Source organism: Macrotis lagotis, chromosome 5 (assembly GCF_037893015.1).
Source record: "Macrotis lagotis isolate mMagLag1 chromosome 5, bilby.v1.9.chrom.fasta, whole genome shotgun sequence".
Classification (NCBI taxonomy): domain Eukaryota; kingdom Metazoa; phylum Chordata; class Mammalia; order Peramelemorphia; family Peramelidae; genus Macrotis; species Macrotis lagotis.
In genome coordinates, this window is record NC_133662.1 from 175,937,207 (window position 1) to 175,957,862 (window position 20,656).

Below are 20,656 nucleotides of genomic sequence, written 5' to 3' on the forward strand. Positions count from 1 at the left end.
ATTTAATAATCATCTAGCTGTGTGACCTTGGGCAAGTCACATAATCCCATTGCCTTAAATAAAATTTAAAAATTAAAATAAAAAAACCCTCTTATTGTGTTGTCTTTGGTCCTGGTGCCATTCCACTCTTCCTCTTCTGTCCAAAAGTCATTTGTCAATATTCTTCCTAAAATGTGGCACCTAGAACTGAATCCAGTACTCTAGATGTGACCTGATGAGGTCAGAAAGAGAAACTTCCCCATCTCTTTTGTTCTAGACAGAAGACTTCTTTTAATGCAGACTTATTTGCATTAGCTATCAGAAGATAGATAAGAATGTGCAATAAATAAATAAGAAAACTGAGACCTGGAGAAATTAAAAGATCTGTAGGATCATACAAGAATTAGTGATATTAATAAGAGTGGAATCCAGGTCTTATAACATCAAAGACTTCATTCTTTCTAATATGTTCCATACATTCTTTAGAATTTGAGAACTTTTAATGCTAAATAAATTTCAATCCAATATAAAATTTAAAAAAACCCAAATTGACTAAGTAGTGGGACTAGTTCCAAAAAAGATGTGAAATCTCTCTTTAGAGGTGAATAAAAATTTGGACTGATGATAAGCTTTGACTGCCCTGCTCATAGTGCCTCTGGCTGGTGCGAAGAAGCAGACTGAAATGATTTCTTCTTCCTTTCAAACATCTTGTTCTTGGTCATTATATGTTTATCAGGTAACTTCATTCTTTTCATGAGGAGTAAGAGCTACTTTCAATTTTCCCAAAGTCATATGACTTTGTAGGCACTGGAACAGATTCAAAAACACCTATTAGGGTGATTTTTGTGAAATTTCTGGGAGTGTAGGCTCTGATGTCAGTCAAGCACCTCCTAAGAGGAATGAGGGAAAGTATTACTTTGGCCATCTTTGCTCCTTTTCTGAATTCTATCAAATTCAAATAGATAAATGAGATATAGTGGGAGATATCACAGACACAACTAGTTTGGAGGTCTCCCTAGGAAGACTTTGAGATATCCTGGTATTTCCTAAGCTACCAGTTCTTTGGGGACTCTTTGATACATCTGTCCTTTTAATCATATGATTGCACCTCAATTGAACTAATCTGTCCTTTCAAAAACCAATTTATAACTCAATTTCTTCTAAGATGATCTTACTTGATTACTAGCTAAATCACAGGATTTCAATGTTTGGTGCTGAATGAGACATTCGGGATCATCTACTTCAATGCTCTCATTGTACAGGTAAGGAAACTGAGATTCAGAGAGGTTAAATGGCTTTCCCAAATTATAGGGGATGGGTCACAGAATCAGGATTTTAACCCAAGTCTTCTAAACGCTTCACAAATTTTCAGGTGGAGCCAAAGCTTTGATTTTTCTTCAGGATTTTTCTATTCACATTTTTATTTTCACACACTCTTCTAGAACCTCCTTCTCATAGACCTCTTCTTTCCTTTTTCCTATTCCTTTTCTTCTCTGTTTCAGTTCTCTTCCTTTCATCCTTTTCACATTTAACCTCACAATAATACACACACACACACACATATACACACACACAAACACACACACACATGCGCACACACACACACACACACACACACACATATATATATATATCTTAATTTGCATGGGTCTGTCATGGAGGTTGGAGTTTTAGAGGAGGTCTGTGGTATGGGAGATAGATGAAGAATGTCAATGAAAGGGTAGCTTCTAATTTTTTCTATGATATATAATGAACTCTAGGAAAATTGAACTCTTCAACCTTATCTCTGAAACTTTGGTCACAAGCAGGTCAGCTTGGTGCCATGTCAAGTTGTTGCCCAGTACTGTCAATTATAGAGCAAGCAATTGAATTCCTCCTTTGCTTACTAAGGAAGGAAAGGATTCTGGGAACTTTGATGAAAGCCAGATGCATTCAATGATCAGATATATTGCTCTACACATAATAAGTGGTCAATAGATGTTTGTTAGTGAGATGAACTGTTAAAGCAGTAAAAAAGAGTGGAAACATTACCATACTTGGAAACATTTTCACTTTAATCAGCATTTTCACTCTAATTACTATCATGATCTTTTTTTTTCCCATCAAGTAATCAGACACTTATTAGCTGTGTGACCCTGGGCAAGCCATTTAACCCTGTTTCCCTCTGTTTACTCATCAGTAAAATGAACTGGAGAAGGAAATGTCAAACCACTCCAGAATCCTTGCCAAGAAAATCCCAAATGGAGTCTTGAAGAGTCAGAAATGTCTGAAATGACTCCACAACAATAACCACCAAGCATTTATTAAGGGACTATAGGGTGCCAGATATCTTAGGAACATAAAGACTGAAAAGAAAGTCCTTTCCCCTGCAGTAGGTTGCATTCTATCTAGGAGAAAAAGATGTATAAATACAGGTAAATACCAAATACCAAGTAAATTCATTGCTGGGGAAGAGATAAACTCTAATGAATGGGGAGATTGCTAAGTATTGACACCCTTCTATGTAATAAGCTTTATCTATTAATGTGCTACTTTCATCCTAGGTTTCTTTTTCTTAAAACGAAGATAATAATTATTATACCTGCCTCATAGGATTGTTGTGATCAAAGGTAAAAAGTCCTTTGTAAATCTTAGAGTACTATATAAATAACAGTTATTGTTATCTTGATGGTAAGAAGTTGTATTCTAATTCCATTTGACTTTTTTTTTAATATCTGATGCATATCTGGAAAAGATTTCACCTAGTTGGCTTGCTCAATGGACCATATACAGTGACCTTAAGATTGCTCTTGTAAATTTAGTTCTGAATAAAATTCACTTGATCAGATCATGTTATGTTGTGAAAAACTGAGAAAAGTCTGTTTCTGAAGTTAAAAATGCACTCAGTATTTGTGGATTTGAGTTTGATTTTTCTTGGCAGTTATGACTTCCTGTTTTCAAGATAAAAGAATTAAATATTTATTAGAAAGATATAGGAGCTTTTGTGATAATATCAAATAGTACTTAGAGAAAAAACCTAAATGATTTAACTATGAACAAATTTGAAATGTGGATAAAATTTCCTTCAGTGTGCATATGATTTAAAAATGATTAAAAAATAAGTTATCAAAGATATTTAAAGTTTTTTGTAACTTAGAAATCACTAGAAGAAAATAATTGAAAAGATTTTGGAAGAATTCTGAAACAACAAAATCCAGTCTGATTTTTAAAATATAAGGACTAGAAATGTGGTAGTTAGTCAAGCTGCTAAAAGTTTTAAGTAGCTTTTTTTTTTTTAGGTTTTTGGCAAGGCAAATGGGGTTAAGTGGCTTGCCCAAGGCCACACAGCTAGGTATTTAAGTAGCTTTTTTAAAAAAAATCAATGACCCATTGATTAGATTGAATAATAGTAATATCCTATTTTAGACAGAGAAGTTAAAAGGTCAGTACCCTGGAAAGAAGTTATTCTGTTTCCATTTGATTGGATCTATTCATTCATTTACTCAAAAATATACTAAAAATATTTATTGAATGTTTATTCTGTATATGGCATTGGAGTAGATTTAAAGATGATCAATATGTCCTTTATCTCTGACATTCAGGAAACTGTAGTATGGTAAAACCAGGGAGCACCCTATTTGTTGTGTACATGGCTTTTAAAAATTCAATTTTGTAAGTATTTCATCCAATAATATTTAGGGATCTTATAAGACTTATCTCAGTATGAGTATGAGTCAACAAGTTGAAATGAGATTCCAAAAAGCTAATGTGGTTTTAGGTTGAATAAAGGCTTGGTATCTTCAGTTTTTTTAAATCCAGTGTAGGCTGGATATTTGGGATATTATAGAAGAAATCCCTTTTTCATATAGAGTGAAACTACTTGGGTTCTAGGACTTTCTGGTCTTCCTTCCACCCTGGAGATTCTTGTGTGTGTGTGTGTGTGTGTGTGTATGTGTGTATACTTATTTATTTTTCTAACTACATGCAAAGATAATTTTCAACATTCATTTTTTGGGGGTAAGATTTTGAGTTTCACATTGTTTTCTCTCACTGTTCCCTCCCACCTCCCCTTAACAGCAAGTAATCTGATATAGGTTATACAAATATAATTAATTTTTCATATTAGTCATGTTATAAAAGAACCAAAACAAAAGGGAAAAATCATGAGAGAGAAAAAAACATAAGTGTAAAACAAATTTTAAAAGTGGAAAATAGTATCCTTTGGTCTACATTCAGACTCCATATATTCTTTCTCTGGATATGGATGGTATTTTCCATTACAAGTCTTTTAGAATTGTCTTTTATCATTGTACTGCTTAGGAGAGCTAAGTTTGTCATAGTTGATCATCACACAGTGTTGCTGTTGTTAATGTGTACAGTATTCTGCCTTGGAGATTTTATTATTCCTAGAGAAGATACTATGCTCTTTGCATATTGTAAACTATTAAGATTTGCCTTATTCTTACTTTCTGATCCAGACTCTTCACAAAATTTAAGTTGATATTACAATTAAGAAAGTGTGGTTTTATTGTAGTAGTGTTGATGTCTTTTGTGACTGGTTAGTGTAGTGACTAGGGAGCTGACCTCAGAGTCAGGAAGACGGAGCTTCAAAATCTGCCACTAATGCATAGCTGGCTGGGCCTTTTGGGCAAGTCACTTGCTTCTCACTACTATAGCCAACTCCCTAAGATACAAAAACCAGAGAAGATGATGACCTATATTAGTCAAGGGAATTTCCTCATTTGGAAGTTCATAGACCAGTGAAGTCACAGGTCTAATAAACTTTTCATATCAGTGCTCAAGTTGGTAGACTAAATATCTCTGTTTTTTTTTTAAGATGATCTCCACTTAAATCATGTTTTGTGATTGTTGATATTCTTCCTAAACCGTGACTCTCACAATACAACATAGTACATTAGATCATAGAACAAGAGGAAGAAGGGACCCCAGAAGCCATGATGTCCAGGTCCATGGTCACACAGTAAGTGTGAGAGATGGGAGTTAAACTTCAATCTTCCTGACTCCAACCAATATTATTTCCACTGTACCACATTGTTTTCATATGTCGTTTATAGGTCAGAACTATAGAACTATTAGGGCTGTCCAATCTTACTTTTCAACATTTTTATTGAAACAATAGACAATATATTTTGATCTGCCAGTTTAGTGAGAACTCTGTGGTAACTCAGATTTGTTTACTAAAGCATTTAGTCAACTCACAGGGGGCATAAAATTACACTGTGGGCCCCTGCATTTTGGACAGCCCTGACCTAATTCATTTTGAATGTAATATTTCTGTTGACATTGACTTTTATTTTGGCAAGGCAATAGGGTTAAGTGACTTGCTCAAGGTCACACAGCTAGATAATTATTAAGTTCCTGAGGTTAGATTTGAACTCAGGGTCTCCTGACTCCAGGACTGGTGCTTTATCCACTGCACTACCTAGCTGTCCCTCAATTTCTTATCATTTGCAATTTAGATAAATATGTCATTAAATAAAGCCATTACTAAAAACACTGAATAGAACAGGATTAAGCATTGAGCCCTTTAACAAATCGCCAGAAACTTCCAACTCTATATGAATTTCTTAACACCTTGAAAGTCTGTTTATTCAACCAAATATGAAACCTATGCAACTGTACTATTTTTTAGTTTATTTTTAATCTATTTTTCCACAAGGATACATGAGGAGTTTTTTCATATTTTTTGAAATTCTCCCATATGATATCTATGAAATTTTCTTGATCTATCAAGTTTAAAAATCTAGTGCAAAAAAAAATTAGATAAGTCTGGCATGATTTGTTCTTAAAGAACCCACATTGACTTGCTTCTTTTTCTAAATATACATAGATCATAATTCTAGAATTTCTCTATGCTAGCAATTTTCCAAGGATCAGTAGCTTGAAGAACCACTTTTTATCTCTGTTTCATTTCTGTCTTTGTAGCCCATATTGCTTAGCACAGTATCTTGTCCATAGTAGCCCCTTAATAAATATTTCTTGATTGGTTTATCTTTTTTGTAAATGATTCTAGGTTCTGTGGAGGTATAAAATAACAATAAATAACATTTCTATAGAACTTTAAGGTTTGCAAAGCATTTTACAAATATTACCTCATTTGAGACCATAACAGCCTTGGGAAAGAAGTGCAATTATTTTTTACAGATAAGGAAATTGAGACAGAATAATTTTTCCCAAGGTCACACAGATAAATGCCCAATATTGGATTTGAATTCAGTTCTTCCCAACTCTACTTTCTCCTCAGAATCCCCTAGCTGCCTCAGTCTTTTTATACCAATATAAATATATAAACATAAAGTGTGCTTCAGATTCGCCAAAATCTAAAAAATTTTCCTGTCAACAAAAGTCCCTGGAAAAGTAAAAGTGGTTACTTTCCTTGATGTAGTTAATATCCTCCAAATTTTTCCCGTTATTAAACAAAATAAAATCTCCACCAAGATCTCACTTTCATTTCGGATAATACCATGTCTCAGGATCATGGCTATAAAGCTGGGAGAAACCTTTTAGAGACCAATTTTATAACTCATTTTACTTAAGAACAAGTAAACTGCTTTTTGCTCAAAACTACATTAGTTTTACCAAATAAAGAGACTTTTTGGCTATTCTGTGTTGTCACTTATGCCTTCTAACTCTCAAGAACCTCTAAATAGTAATTCCAGTGGAAAGGAATGCCACTTGTTATCAAGGTCAAACTCTACTTAATTAGAATTTTTCTTCCTGCCAAAGTCACCCAACTAGGACTTCAGAAACTCAAACAAATTTGACAGCTGAATTTGTCTTGGACCCCTTTTGTCTGTCTAAAACATCTGCTCATACATAGTGCTTAATGTTAGTATGAATTAAGAATTATCAGTATGGAAATTTATCTGATTATTCTTTTGTGCAACTGGCATCTTTGATGAATTGGAATACTGTGTACTTTTCTAAATTTATTTTCTTTTGGAAATTGCTTTTTTTAAGTTTACTTTTTGGATTTACCATTTTTCAGAACTAGTTCTTGAAACTATGATTGATCATTTATTCCAGTGAGGCTATTTTGGTCAGAGAACTAGAACACTTAAGGAGGCAGCTTGGAGAAGCAATCACTATAGCATTGAACTGGTAGTGAAGATGTCTTGAATTAAAATCTAGCTTGAGGCAGTTACTAGTTATCTGATTTGGAGCAAGTCAATTAACTTTTTGGTACCTTAGTTTTCTCATCTGTTAAAAAAATAAGAATGATAATGACATTTACTACCATCCCCCCAATTGTAAAAGTAACATGAAATAATATTTATAAAATGCTTTGCAAATCTTATAGCACTTTAAAAATACTATCATTTATTTGCATTATCAGGTATCTCATGAAAGTGATTTAGTTAGCCATAAAACTATATATTGTTTTATGAGATGCTAATTAATTGTCTTTTAGAACACAGGGAAGGCTTTGAGTATGGTACAGTGACAGAATGTATAATTACTTATCTCAAAATCAGTCTCATTCAGTGTAGAAAACCTCATCCCTTGAAGGTTGATGAATTGTTTTGTCAAACCAAATAATGAAAACTTCCTATTGAAGTTTAAAGAGGTCAAGATCTATGTTGGCAAAGAACAAACTCAATACCAAGGGTATCCCTGATCTTTTGGGGAATTAAGGATTCTAATTAACATTCCAATATAATATCCTCTATCCAAGCAGGTAAGTTATATGGTCTTCATTTGCTAGAACAGCCTGTGGACAGAACACCTGAAGTCAGGAGGACCAGAGTTCAAATTTGGTTTCAGACAATAGCTGTTTGACCTTGGGAAAGTCACTTAACCCTGTTTGCCCTGCATCCAGCACTATCTCCAATTATCTTGATTCCTATCTGGTTACTGGACCCAGATGACTCCGGAAGAGAAACTGAGGCTGGTGACAGCCTCACTCAAATAAAATTCATGCTCATGTCATGGCATTGCCTCTTTGATGTCATAGTTTTCTTCAAGAATGAAGGATAAACATCATCATCATCATCAATATCATCATCATCGCTTGCTAATTTGCATGCACTAGAATCTCTGTGTAGCCTTCTGGGATGTGATAACTCATCTTCCCTTTATACAATATTCTCTAAAACATTCATCTATATTCTCTTCTTTTATTTGCTGATTCGAATTTTTAAGGAATGATTTCCATTAGATGTTGTATCTGTTGTGTTTGGTGGTTAGCTATTGCTGGTTGCATTCTTGTTTCCCTGGTTGAATTCTGTAACTCAGTTGAAGGTCTTTACTCATCTTGAAATTTTTTTGGGTTCTTAAGGAGTTTGCATTTTATTGATGGAGACAATACAGCATACATATAAGATACAAGTACATTTCAGAGGGGAAGGCACTAAGCGTTGAGGGGATGGGGAAAAACCTCAAGGTAGAAGTGCACTTGAGCTGAATCTGAAAGGAAATTGATGAAATTGTGGGGGAGAAAGCATATTTTCGGAATGGGGACAGTCAATATTCTGTAAGGAACAGTGAGAAGATCCATTTTGACTATGCTGGAGACTTATAGAATTAATTAAATTATATATAATTAAATAATATACTTTATCAAATATAATTAAATGCATGATATATTAGATTCACATCAAACAAACTAAAAAAAAACTATCAATATGCCCTGAATCTGAAGGAAACTAGAATATAAAGAAATCTTGAAAAAAAAATCATTTATTCAGGATTTGATTTTTGAGGGGGGAAAATTTATTAATTTAGAGTAATTTCACCCCTGAATTTTACAGAAAAAGAAAGCATTTTGGACATTTTATTCAAAGTTGAATCAATCCTTTTGTGTAAATTGATTTGATAGTGGCCAAACCTGTAATTTCCATAGAATAGAAAATTTTGGAGTGAGAAAATTCCCATTACTAATACAGGTGGATACTTTCACTATAATTTATATAATTTCCCAGAAAAGTCAGTCAAAGGAGAGACTCAAGCTCATGTCTTCCTGACCTTGAAACTGGCTCTCCATCTACTACCCCACAATTTTTTTCTTTAATTGCTACTACATTTTCCCAAAACTTCTAGGCAAAACTCAAAGGGCGGGGGAGAGGGAGGGATATCCTGGTAAAATACTTGCTTCATAACTTCATCCTTAAAGTCCAAAAAGGTCCAAAAATGGAATAGATAGTATATGTTTGTGCTATATGTGTGTACCCAATTTGACAGTTTTGTTTAGTGTGAAACCAAAATAACTTAGGCACTGAATTATGACTTCAGGAATAAATCATTCAGAAAATGTAAACAATTTAGGCAATATCTTAAGTATTTATTTAGCAAAAAGAGAAAAAGTGAAGATATGTGAAGTGCAGCATGGTTAAGTATTTGTGTTATGTTGTCTGGAATATCAGAAGCTCAAGAATGTGGGCAAATAGAATTAAAACAGAAACTAAGTAAAAACAAACCAAAAGAACCTTTTATTTTCTATTTTAGGGGTGGATTTCTAATGGACAGTAGCAGGTTATGGTAGGGCTGTATTATACTTCAGCATTGACTCTTTAGATGATACTCCACTGTCCTAATTGGGCTTAAATTTGGGGAGGTGGAAGTTGCAAAAAAGGAAAAAAAGGATAAAAAGAGAACATTTTAGAATATCCATGGTTTCTAGCAGATATTTTTGTTAACTCCATTTTGTTTGACATTTGTGGTGAAAAAGGTGTTAAGAGTGTCATCTATCTCTTCTTTGTCAAATGCTTTTCGTTGATGTTTTTGAGTTTATCTGCAAACACAGCTCCAAAATTTTGTGACTAAGCTTGAAAAGACATCATACCTGTGGGTTATCAAAATCTAAATGCTACATTTTTGTATTCTGTTTCTTTTTTAAGAAAAGGAAGTGCCAAACAAACCTTTGAGAGTTCGAGTCCGATCTTCAGATGACAAACTCTCTGTTCAGTGGAAGGCACCGCGTGCATCAGGTGTGAAGAGTCCACGTAGGTCCCAAGGTTTTCTATTGGGCTATGGAGAAAGTGGCAGGAAAATGAATTATGTTCCTCTGACAAGGGATGAACGAGCACATGAAATTAAAAAACTAGGTGAGTCCAATTACAGAGTGACTGCAATGATAAATGATCATGATTTTCTTTTTTCTATTATTCAGAACAGCTAACTTCAGAAATAGTCCTGGGAATAAGTAAAGATGTTTTTAAACATTAAAAGTTATGTTGAATAAAATGTATTTTTCTCTTATCCAATTAATTTTTTCATAGACCATATTTGCTCAAATTTCCCCCTCTCTACATACATTTTTATCATCTTTTGAGAATAATAATAACAGCAACCAAAAACTCCAAGAAAATTATTTTGGCTTCATAAATTCCTTTAGTTTCATGTATATTTATTTTTCCTTCTTGTAAATAGCAGACACCCTACCATATGATGTTTTCCCAATAGAAATTAATTTTATCCTTAGATAAGGGTAAGGCTCTACCAAACTTCTTGAGAAAGAGATACTTTCATATTCTTGCCACTCATTCATTTTATAGGCCTTTAACTCTAATCTCTGACCCCAGAATGAAAAATTATCACTCAAAGGTTAATAATGACCTGCTTCCTGATTCAATGATTTTCTCTGTACTCTCATTCATCTTCTTTATAGAATTTCGGTAAGACAGCCAATAAATAGTAAGCACCTACTGTTGCCTGACGATGCTAAAAACTGATGACATTTGACACTATTAACCATCTTTTTTCTTTTTGTAATTCCCTTCTTTGATTTCTATGAATATCACACTCTCTTGATTTTCTTCCTCCTAAGGAGCCATTTCTTCTTTCTTCTTGTTTGGTATTTCTTCCTGATCCTTTAAAATTGATTCTCCTTAAGGTTTTGTCCATGGTCCTCCTTTGTTGTCCCTCTAGTCACTCCCCTGTTATTATCCTCATGTACTCCCATGACTTCAAATGGAATTTTTAGGCAGATGATTTCCAGTCATCCTTAAGCTTCATACTTTCCGTTCCAATCACTTACTTGACACGTCCACAAGGTACCTCATTTCTTATGTATGTTAATAGTACTTCCATTCATTGTCTCCCATGTTGAAACAATGGTGTCATCTGTGACCTTTTTCTGCCTCATACCATCATTTGTCTAGGCTTGTCAAACCTTCCTCTGTGATATCTATCAATATATTCCCTTCTGACCATTCCCACTACTGTCACAGTAGAATAAGCTCAATTTATTTCCTAGTCTTTCAGTCCCTTGTCTCTCCATTATTTGATTTGTATTTCACCCCATTAAAAGATTATTCTTCCTTACATACAAATCTGATCATGATCAGTAGCTGAACTGGCAGTTCACCATGTTATTTCATTCTTATATTGATCTTGGATAAACTATGAAGAGCGATAGTAAATAGAGGGAAGAGAATTACAGTATTACATTTTAAAGTTCAAATACCTACATAAATAGAGGACAGTGTCTGGATCTGTCACTTCATTGCTTTAGAGAATTTCTAGGGGGAGGGAACTTTTATCAATCTAGAACCTTCTCTGTGACTTCTAACCTTTTGGCTAAGTGGCTTACTCAAAGTGACACAGTCATTATGCCATAGGCAGGACTTGCCCAGGTCTTTCTGGCTTTGAGGCTTGCTTTCTTAGCCACTCCAGGATGCTTCCTTTCATACTGATAGACAGAGATTGATTCTACCTCCAAATCCTTTTATATCTGATGGGAAAGGGGTTGCAGAAATGTCTTTTTGTTTTCTTGGTAGCCTCTGAGTCGGTGTATGTGGTCTCCTTGCAGTCTATGAACTCCCAGGGGCAGAGCCAGCCTGTGTATAGGGCTGCTTTGACCAAGCGAAAAACTGAAGGTAAGTTTTTGTAAATACTTTCTGGTTAACCTGCAGATCATTATGTGTGATGAGTTTGATGCTTATGGGATGACTGTGTTCTACTGAATAAAAATCAAATTCTAAAGAAACCTGAGCATCTTTTTAAAATTTAGTATTTCTCCTCTCTATTTTATTCACATGGTAGCTTTGTTCTGGTGGTACAACTCATTGCTGAAATGTTTCTCCCTTAAACACTTCAAATGGAAAGGCATCATTAAGTGATAAATAAGATTCAATGTAATATACTTATTCTACCTAAAGTTTCAGCACCGATTCCACAGAAACTATCGCTTGGTACCAGTAACTCTAAGCAAGATGGATGAATAGATGTTTGGAGTGTGGTTACATGAAATAAGACCAATTCATATTGATCTTATGCTAATAATCACTCATATTCTATATAGAAAATTGATAGCATAGTAAAGTATGCAAAGTTAAGTATGCAAAAAATTACTCTTGCAGTGACTCATGGTCCATGGATATATCTTTGTTTTGCTACATATACACAGATGTTTGAAATTCATTTATGAAATTATTGTAAATGCTCTAAGAAAAGCAAATTATAATTTTCATTCACAGGCAAATCCAGACTCACCAGATTTGAGAATTGTGCCACTTATTCTTTATAATAGGAGAATTTTCTTCTCTCAACCTTCTTCCTTTACTTATTTTTTAAGGTTTTTTTTGCAAGGCAAATGGGGTTAAGTGGCTTGCCCAAGGTCACACAGCTAGGTAATTATTAAGTGTCTGAAACCGGATTTGAACCCAGGTACTCCTGACTCCAAGGCTGGTGCCTTATCCACTATGCCACCTAGACACCCGTCTTCCTGTACTTATAAATAATTTGTTTTATTCCTGTTGTATGTTTCTTTTCTTTTTTTTTTGATACAAATGATTTCATCAATGTAGAAAATTCATGATAAGGGAACTCTGACTACTAAGTTTGATCAACAACTTTTCTACAGCTATGAGAGTTAGATTGCTGCTTGGGGCACTAAAATGCTAAGTGAATTGCCCATGGCCATAACTTGAACCCAGGACATACTGAAATGAGGGGCCAGTTTTCTGCTCACTACTCCATGTTGTCTAAGTGCTTTCTCTGGACTGTTATTCAAGGAAACAATAAGACTTTCATATATTCCCATCTCTTTTCCCCCTTCAATTCTAAAGTATGAAAATTGACAGGTGGCAAGTGGATAGAGTCAGAATGATCTGAATTCAAATCCAGTCTCAGACCTTTTCTACCTGTGTGACCCCAGGCAAATCACTTAACCCTATTTTCCTCAGTTTCCTCATCTGTCAAATGAGGTGGAAAAGAAATGGCAGACCACTCCAGGATCTTTGAAAAGAAAACCCCAAATGGGGTCACAAAAATTGAATATGACTGAAAACAACTCAATCTCTCATGGTTTTCCACAGCCTAATCTAAGATTGAACAACACCAATAATAATAGACATTTATATTCTTTACATAAATTATCTAATTTGATCTTTATAGCAATCCTTTAAGGTTGGTTCTAATATTTCTCCATTGTATAGAAGGCAGAATTGAGGTTTAAAAGAAGTTAAAAGTCTTGCCTAGGATTGTAATGCCTAGAAAGGACTAAAGACAATATTCAGAACTCAGTCTTCCTGTCTCAGAGAATAGGGAACTATCTCCTATACTGCCTCAATGCTTTTAGTTGTTTGAGTCATAACTAGCATTTCACGTCCAATTCATCAATTGATGCCATTTTAACCAATTCCTAACTCGACCTTGCTCCCATCCCCAAGGTGGTGCTAAGAATATTGTTATAAATTGATAAAATTCTGAATTTTAAATAGTATCCTTGAGCAGAATAAATTGCTTTAAATAAAGTAATTATTCTTTATTACATAGTAATAGTAAGGTGATATACTCTGCCTTTTAGGCTGAGTTTTTTTTTTTTGGCTTAAATTTTCTATTTATTGCACAGAATTATTTAAGTCTTTTCTCAGTCTCATTTAAAATGTAAGAGAGAGTTCTTTCTTATTTCTTCCTTCCTTCTCTTTTTTCTTTTTCTTTCTTCCTTTTTCCTCTATCTCTCTTTTCCTTCCTTCTGCCTTTCCCCATCAATGAAGTAATTCAATAGTCTCAAAGAATTCCTAGATTTTGCCGTAATCACTCTGTTTTGTTATTGCAGAGGAGGATGAGCTTGAAGAGCCTGAAGACATAACTGTCCGAGTTATGTCATCTCAGTCGGTCCTTGTTGCCTGGGTGGATCCCATTTTGGAAAAACAGAAAAGGACAGTTGCATCTAGGTAGTCTCATTTATTTTACTGGGTCTTGTTTTTATTCACTGAATGATATTCAATGAGATGAAAGAGTCTACTCAAACCCTTTGATTTTAGTCATCTAGCTTTTCAGAGCTGATCTATCATATTAATTGGTACCAAGGTACCATCCTTGTAAATATGTACATTTACTTATAACTACTTGATTACTGCAGAGTTACCATGAAGGCAATTGCATGGAAAAGAAATATAGTAAATTGCCCTGTACAGTTTAAGTCCTACAAGATTGAAGATGCCTTTTCTTCTCAGAGCATAAAGTTCCCCATGTCCAAGTTTTAGGTCTTCTCATATGTGCCTGAGGCTTGCAATTTATTTTTTGTTTTGGCTCCAACTGATGGTAAATCTGCTTTCCCATCTACTACCCTACCATAGTGACCTCCTGGTATTTTTTTCCATGGATTCCCATATGGTTCAATTCTGGTACTAGTGCCTGTTTTCCTATCCCTTACAGCCTCACTTCTTCCATAGGCAGGACTATCCTCTTTGAGTCATTTTTCTTGATTTTGTAGCTTCAGAGCCCTTAAAAGGACCTCTTACACAGAACATCAGGTCTTGTCTTCCTTGGCCTCAAAATCCACAGCATTTCTTCTGTGTACTTAAATTGGTTTCCTGGTCTGATAAATATGACCAAGGATTGATTTCCTTCTTATTTGATTTCCTTGCAGAGTCTATGCATCCTACAAAATCAATAGATAAAGAGAAAGGACAGTAAGTTTTCACTCCCAGAGAATTTTGTTGAATGAATGCCAACAATGAACTGTTTTTTTTTAATCAATAGGCAGTATACTGTGCGCTATCGAGAGAAAGGAGAATCAGCAAGGTGGGATTTTAAACAGGTTTCTGGAAGAAGAACTCTGATTGAAAACTTGATTCCAGATACCATGTATGAATTTGCAGTCCGTATTTCACAGGGTGAAAGAGATGGCAAATGGAGTACTTCAGTCTTTCAAAGAACACCAGAATCTGGTTTGTATTTGAAAGAGTTTTTCAATTTTCTCTTGGGGAGGTATCCCTGCAGTAGGATTCATAAAGAACACAATTCCAAGACACCCAGGTTATTAGAGTCCAAGCATAAAAATACAGCAGAAAGGAGAGAGGTTGGCTTTAAATTTGTTGTTGAAGGTTCCACGTATAAACACAAAGTTGTTGTTTGACCATTTTCCCAGAGACATGCTTTGCCCTGTGCTGAATTATTATATTAAATTGCTATTCTTTCAACATATGGAATCCATTAAATATCACTTACATAATGTACATAAATAACCCTTGTGTATTGTGATTACAGAAGGGAAAAATATCCTCTCCCAGGGTGAAGGCTTATGTTTAATTCTGAGAATTCACATACTAAGGGTACTGTGTACATTGTAGCACTTCTTGATGATTATAGATCATAGATTATAGGATCAGACATGGAAGGGAACATATAAATTAGATTATTCACTCTCCTTTTTTATAGATAAGAAAACCGAGGCCCAGAGACTATCAGTATCTTATCCAAAATTTTCCCTTTGTCAAAGATTACATGACCCATGCATAACTTTCTCTGAGCTGTTTCAATACTCTCTTTAAAACTCCAGGTGTATTAATCTAGTGAATTGAATTCTCCTCAAACTCAGGAATACTTGGGCTTGAATCCTGCCTCTGACACAATTGATATTTGATACTGTCCTCAGTTTCCTCATCTGTAAAATGAGAAGGTTGGATGTGATGATCTTTCAGTTTCCTTCCAATTTTGAATCTATGGTCCTGTATCTCAACAATGTAACCAATACCTTCTTATTTTCCATTATCTTCCATAATAATCTTTACTCCTACCAAAATGGATCATGGATAGTTAGCTCCATGAGCATTCCACTCACTGTACTTTTCAAATTTAGCACCATTGGTCATGCTTTTACCATCACCCAGAATATTTTCTCTTGCTTTCTTTAGGAGATGGAATTTTTTATGATCCTCTCCTTCCTTTAAAGACCATTTCAAACTCCTCCTTTATTAGGACCTTTCAATCTCCTTAAATTAGATGTGATCTCTCCCTCTTCTATACTTCTGAGGCATTTTGTTTTTGCCACCTTTATAACATTGATCATATTCTGCCTTGAACAAATGCCATGTATATACCTGGTTTTCCTCATGCTTCTTGTACACACAACTAGAATGTGAACATCCTGAGACTGGAAACTTTCTCACATGGCTTTGCATTCATCATAAAAGTGAGGACAGTGTTTAAGTTCATAGTACACTTTCAAGATAAATCTGAATGGGCAGTAGATAGAATACTGGCTCTAGAGTCAAGATCACCTGAATTCAAATCTGGTCTCAGCTGCTTACTCACTCACTTACTTAACTCACCTTAGTTCAATGGAGAGAGTGGTAAACCTGGAGTCTGAATGAAATGAGTTCAAATCCAGTCTCAGACACTTGATATGTGATCTTGAGCCAATCACTTAACTTTTCTTGCTTCATTTTCTCAACTGTAAAATAGGAATAATAACAATTTCCTCCCAGTACTAAAATAGCCCTGCCTCCCAAGGTTGTTGTGAGAATAATACAAGAAAAAATATGTAAAGTACTTTGCAAACTTTAAAATGCAATATAAATGCTAACACTAATTATTCAGTGAATATTGGTGGAATTGAATCTCTGAAATTATTAATCAGATTATTTTAACTCATGTTTTATCTACTTCTTAGATAGTGATAGTAGTAATATAAATTACTATGTTATATCAGCATCAATCATGAACTTGCTTCCCATACATGCACTGACAATCATAATGACATCTGTTTGAATGATATTTGCCTGTTAAGGATTGTGAGCATGCATCATCTGCCTTTGTAGATTGTATGACACTCGTGTAACAACAGCATCAAGATGAATTTAATAGTAATTTTCTTGTTATAATCTTTACCTTTTTGAGTAATTTGTTCTTTTATAGCTCCTACCACAGCACCTGAAAACTTGGATGTCCGGCCTGTAAAAGGCAAACAAACGGCTGTCACTGCTTCTTGGGACGCACTTCCAGAGACAGAGGGGAGAGTCAAAGGTAGGAAGTTTATTGTTTAAAAAATGCATGAAGAAGTGGAAGTGAATTATGCCATATACTCGAAGTACCAGATGATTGATCAGTGCTAATTATTCACATTATGTGAAAAGCAACTAGGGAAATAGTAGGTATACTAGAGAGTTTTAATCCTGAGAGGAAGGACAGTTGATGTAATTATTTTCTATGTGCATACAAAAATTAGTTTTGTCCATTTCCCCCAATAGTCAGTTTTTTTGTTTTATCCTTTATGTCTTAATCTCGTGTTTGTGGCATTGTCTTCTTAATTCATCCGAACAATACCGGAAGTTTAAAATGTTATGTATGTATGTATGTATGTATGTATGTATGACCTAGTCACCACAGAGGAACTGAAAAACCCAGTGTTAACCACAAATATCCTTAAATAATTAGGGAAATATGTGAGAATGCCTAGTGATGATGGATTTATATTCTTTTTGTTCAAGTCCCTTATTGACAAAATGTGGTTTTAAAATATAATTACATTTAAAATATACAAACTGAACAAACTATTCTCATATTGTTGATTCTCAAATGTATTTTCTGAGAACATAGTAAACAAATCTTTCCCTTTATAATATAGATGCTTATATATATATATGCATATGTATACACACACGCATATGGTATGTGTGTATATGTGTGTGGGCTAACTAAATGTTAGTTATATAAAGCAGATGGTCCCTTATTGATATGGATAGAAAAGGTTTCATTTAAGAAGCTACCGATATTATCCAGATTTTCTCTATTCTGAGATGATTTGCTACTTTTGTCTAGTGTTTCCTGTTATATGGTTTTTCATTTTTCTCACTATGGTTCCAGTCTAAAGACTAGAAGGAATTTCTGGTTAGTAACCAATGAAGTACATAGCCAGAAAGCACAGTCACCACTGAGTTCCCAAAGCAAAAGCATTTGACTGAATAGTTCCTCTCTGTTCATATTTCTTATCCATCCCTAGACTGGCATTCATATCACAATTTTTTTTTAATTTCACGATCTGAAATTCATACTAATTGTTTCATTTGCTATTTACAGGAAGTTCTATTGTACAATAGTAGATCCTGTATGTAATTGGAGTCTTTCCCTGTTCCTCATCCAAAAGAATATAATACAATCCCCATATTTTACCAATGTGGCTTTGAATAATGGATTTCTTCATTTTTAAACTTTTAACCACTGCAAATGACTGTGTTATATAAAACAGAAATCATCAATTACATTGAGAAAAAAAATTAAATTTTTGATTGATATTGAAAAGAATGCTACATTTTAGGACATATTGTACCATGTAATCATTTATATTAGCAAAGGAATTTTATTTCATCATTATTGAATACAATGTTTATTCTCAGAGTACTAGCATCAAAATAGCTAAAGGTTTGAAATACCTGTTATAAGACTGAAATGTTAGGATTAATATTCTAAGTGGGAGCTTTAAAAGTGACAACCCACCATTTGAATGTTATTGAAATATTTTTATCATTGCATACCTTCATTTAAAATATTGTAATTACTATCACACTTTCTTATTCTGTAATTATCTAGAATAAATCAGCAATTTTGTCAACTAAGCACTGACACAAAATAACAACAGTTTAATAAACAAAAAAAATTTAAAAACAGTCACCAGTTAGTTAGAATCAATTTCCAATAGTTGCTTGTTTTCACTTGATTTTTTCCATCACAGCAAATTATGAAGTAATAGGAAATAAGGAAAAGAACTGTATTAATGTTTTTTTGGGAAAAAAAACATTTAAGATTTGCCTCCTGGATTCCATATGCTTAACTTACTTAAAATACAACATCACTAGCTAATTAATGACAAATCCTGTCTGGTAGCTTGAATGAATGCTAGTTCAACTTCTCACATGTCTTTGTATTCTGGCTGTTGACTTGACGTGCATTGCTAGTGTTTTAATTTTAGTAATGCACGTTCTAATTCATCCTACCCATACAGTCAGTCTGCTGGACACAGGACTGTTTTCAGTTTCCTCCTTCCAACCGTCTGCCAAATCATTTCAGAATACATTCTTTCATACGCCCCGGCTCTCAAACCATTTGGAGCAAAGTCCCTCACCTACCATGGAGAGACTACTTCTGCCATAGTGGATGGTCTGCAGCCTGGGGAACGCTATCTTTTCAAAATCCGGGCCGCAAACAGGAGAGGACAGGGTCCTCAGTCTAAAGCCTTCATTGTCGCTATGCCAACAAGTAAGCATCTGTATTCATTGCTTTCTCACTATGTCTTTGTCTCGCACACACATATCATTCTGGCACTTTGTCTTGTGTTTTCTTTTTTTTAGATAATAGTCCTGATTCAAGATCTGTTGAATTTATAGATTTAATCACAAATTTCCATGGAAATTTCTAGAAGGGAAAAAAAAAATCTTACATAATGATTCTTTTAAAAATAGTTTTTTTCCTCAGCAGGCTGCATTGAATTCTCCATATAAAATGAAAATATTATTAATTATAATTAACTGATATCATTCTCTAACTTAATATTGGACATAAAAGGGAAATTAAACACTTGAACATCAAATATGGACACTTTTGCTATTGCTAAGTTTGTTTTGCTCCCCTTAGATCAAAATACTGATTTTAATTCCTTTTTGTATTGTATGTACTTGAACTATGTCTGAACAAAAAATATGAAGAGAAGAATTGGCAGTGAACCGGTTTATCCAATTAATTTTGACAGATAGTCAAGTTAACTCAGGTCCCAAAACATGCTGGGGCTTTTTTCTCCTATGTTATCTTATTTGACCACCCACACCTAGAATAACTAGATAATTGCCAGTCCTTTTTTATTCACTATGTGCTTTTTAGACCAGTCATATGTTAACAAACTCAGGTCAGCTTTTAAGTTAAATTTTGAAAAAAAGTTAAGTTTGCCTTTAGTTCTCCCAGCCTTCCCTTTCCATGTTCTATATCCACAGTACCAACTTACTGTTAGGCACCCATTGTCCATCCTCTGTTAAAGCATATTCTTAAAAAAAAAGACTCTGATATAATTTTATACACCTTAGGCTTCCAAATTCTTGCTGCATTCTAAGCCTTCTTTCTAATTGTGCAATGATGGTTTTGACCCTTTTTGAAAGAATGTTCAGGCATTAGAGAGGAGAGGGAACAGGGCAGGTTTTGGAGGACAGGAAATGACTTTGAAAAGTATGATTTTAAAAGTATATCATTCAAGTCATTTACTCTACTCTTGTGACTTTAGATAAGAACAATTCAACATCAAAATTATTCTTACCCCAATCTCTTAGCATATATTAAACACAATTCAAGATCATTTATATGCAGCTATGAGGAGAATCTGTGTAATTTTTCTGTGCAGGGAAATTAGAATTTTGGAAACTCCTTCCATCAGTACAACTCAAACATGGCTTTTTAAAGATATATCTCATGGAATTGCCTTGGACATATGGAGATTAGATAACTTGTTTTATGGGCATACAACTCA

At 34.3% G+C, this 20,656-nt stretch overlaps 1 protein-coding gene across 2 annotated transcripts in view; it reads left to right on the forward strand.

Moving 5' to 3' along the window:
- Window positions 1-20,656, forward strand: part of FNDC1 (fibronectin type III domain containing 1) — a 124,014-nt gene that overhangs the window by 61,947 nt on the left and 41,411 nt on the right. Inside the window, exons 5-10 of one of the 2 annotated variants that reach the window (XM_074187955.1) lie at window positions 9,816-10,022; window positions 11,697-11,795; window positions 13,979-14,096; window positions 14,908-15,095; window positions 17,065-17,172; window positions 19,213-19,401. In XM_074187955.1, the coding sequence (XP_074044056.1) occupies window positions 9,816-10,022; window positions 11,697-11,795; window positions 13,979-14,096; window positions 14,908-15,095; window positions 17,065-17,172; window positions 19,213-19,401 (909 nt within the window). The remainder of the gene's footprint in view (window positions 1-9,815; window positions 10,023-11,696; window positions 11,796-13,978; window positions 14,097-14,907; window positions 15,096-17,064; window positions 17,173-19,212; window positions 19,402-20,656) is intronic. The other variant, XM_074187956.1, reaches the window with a different exon arrangement.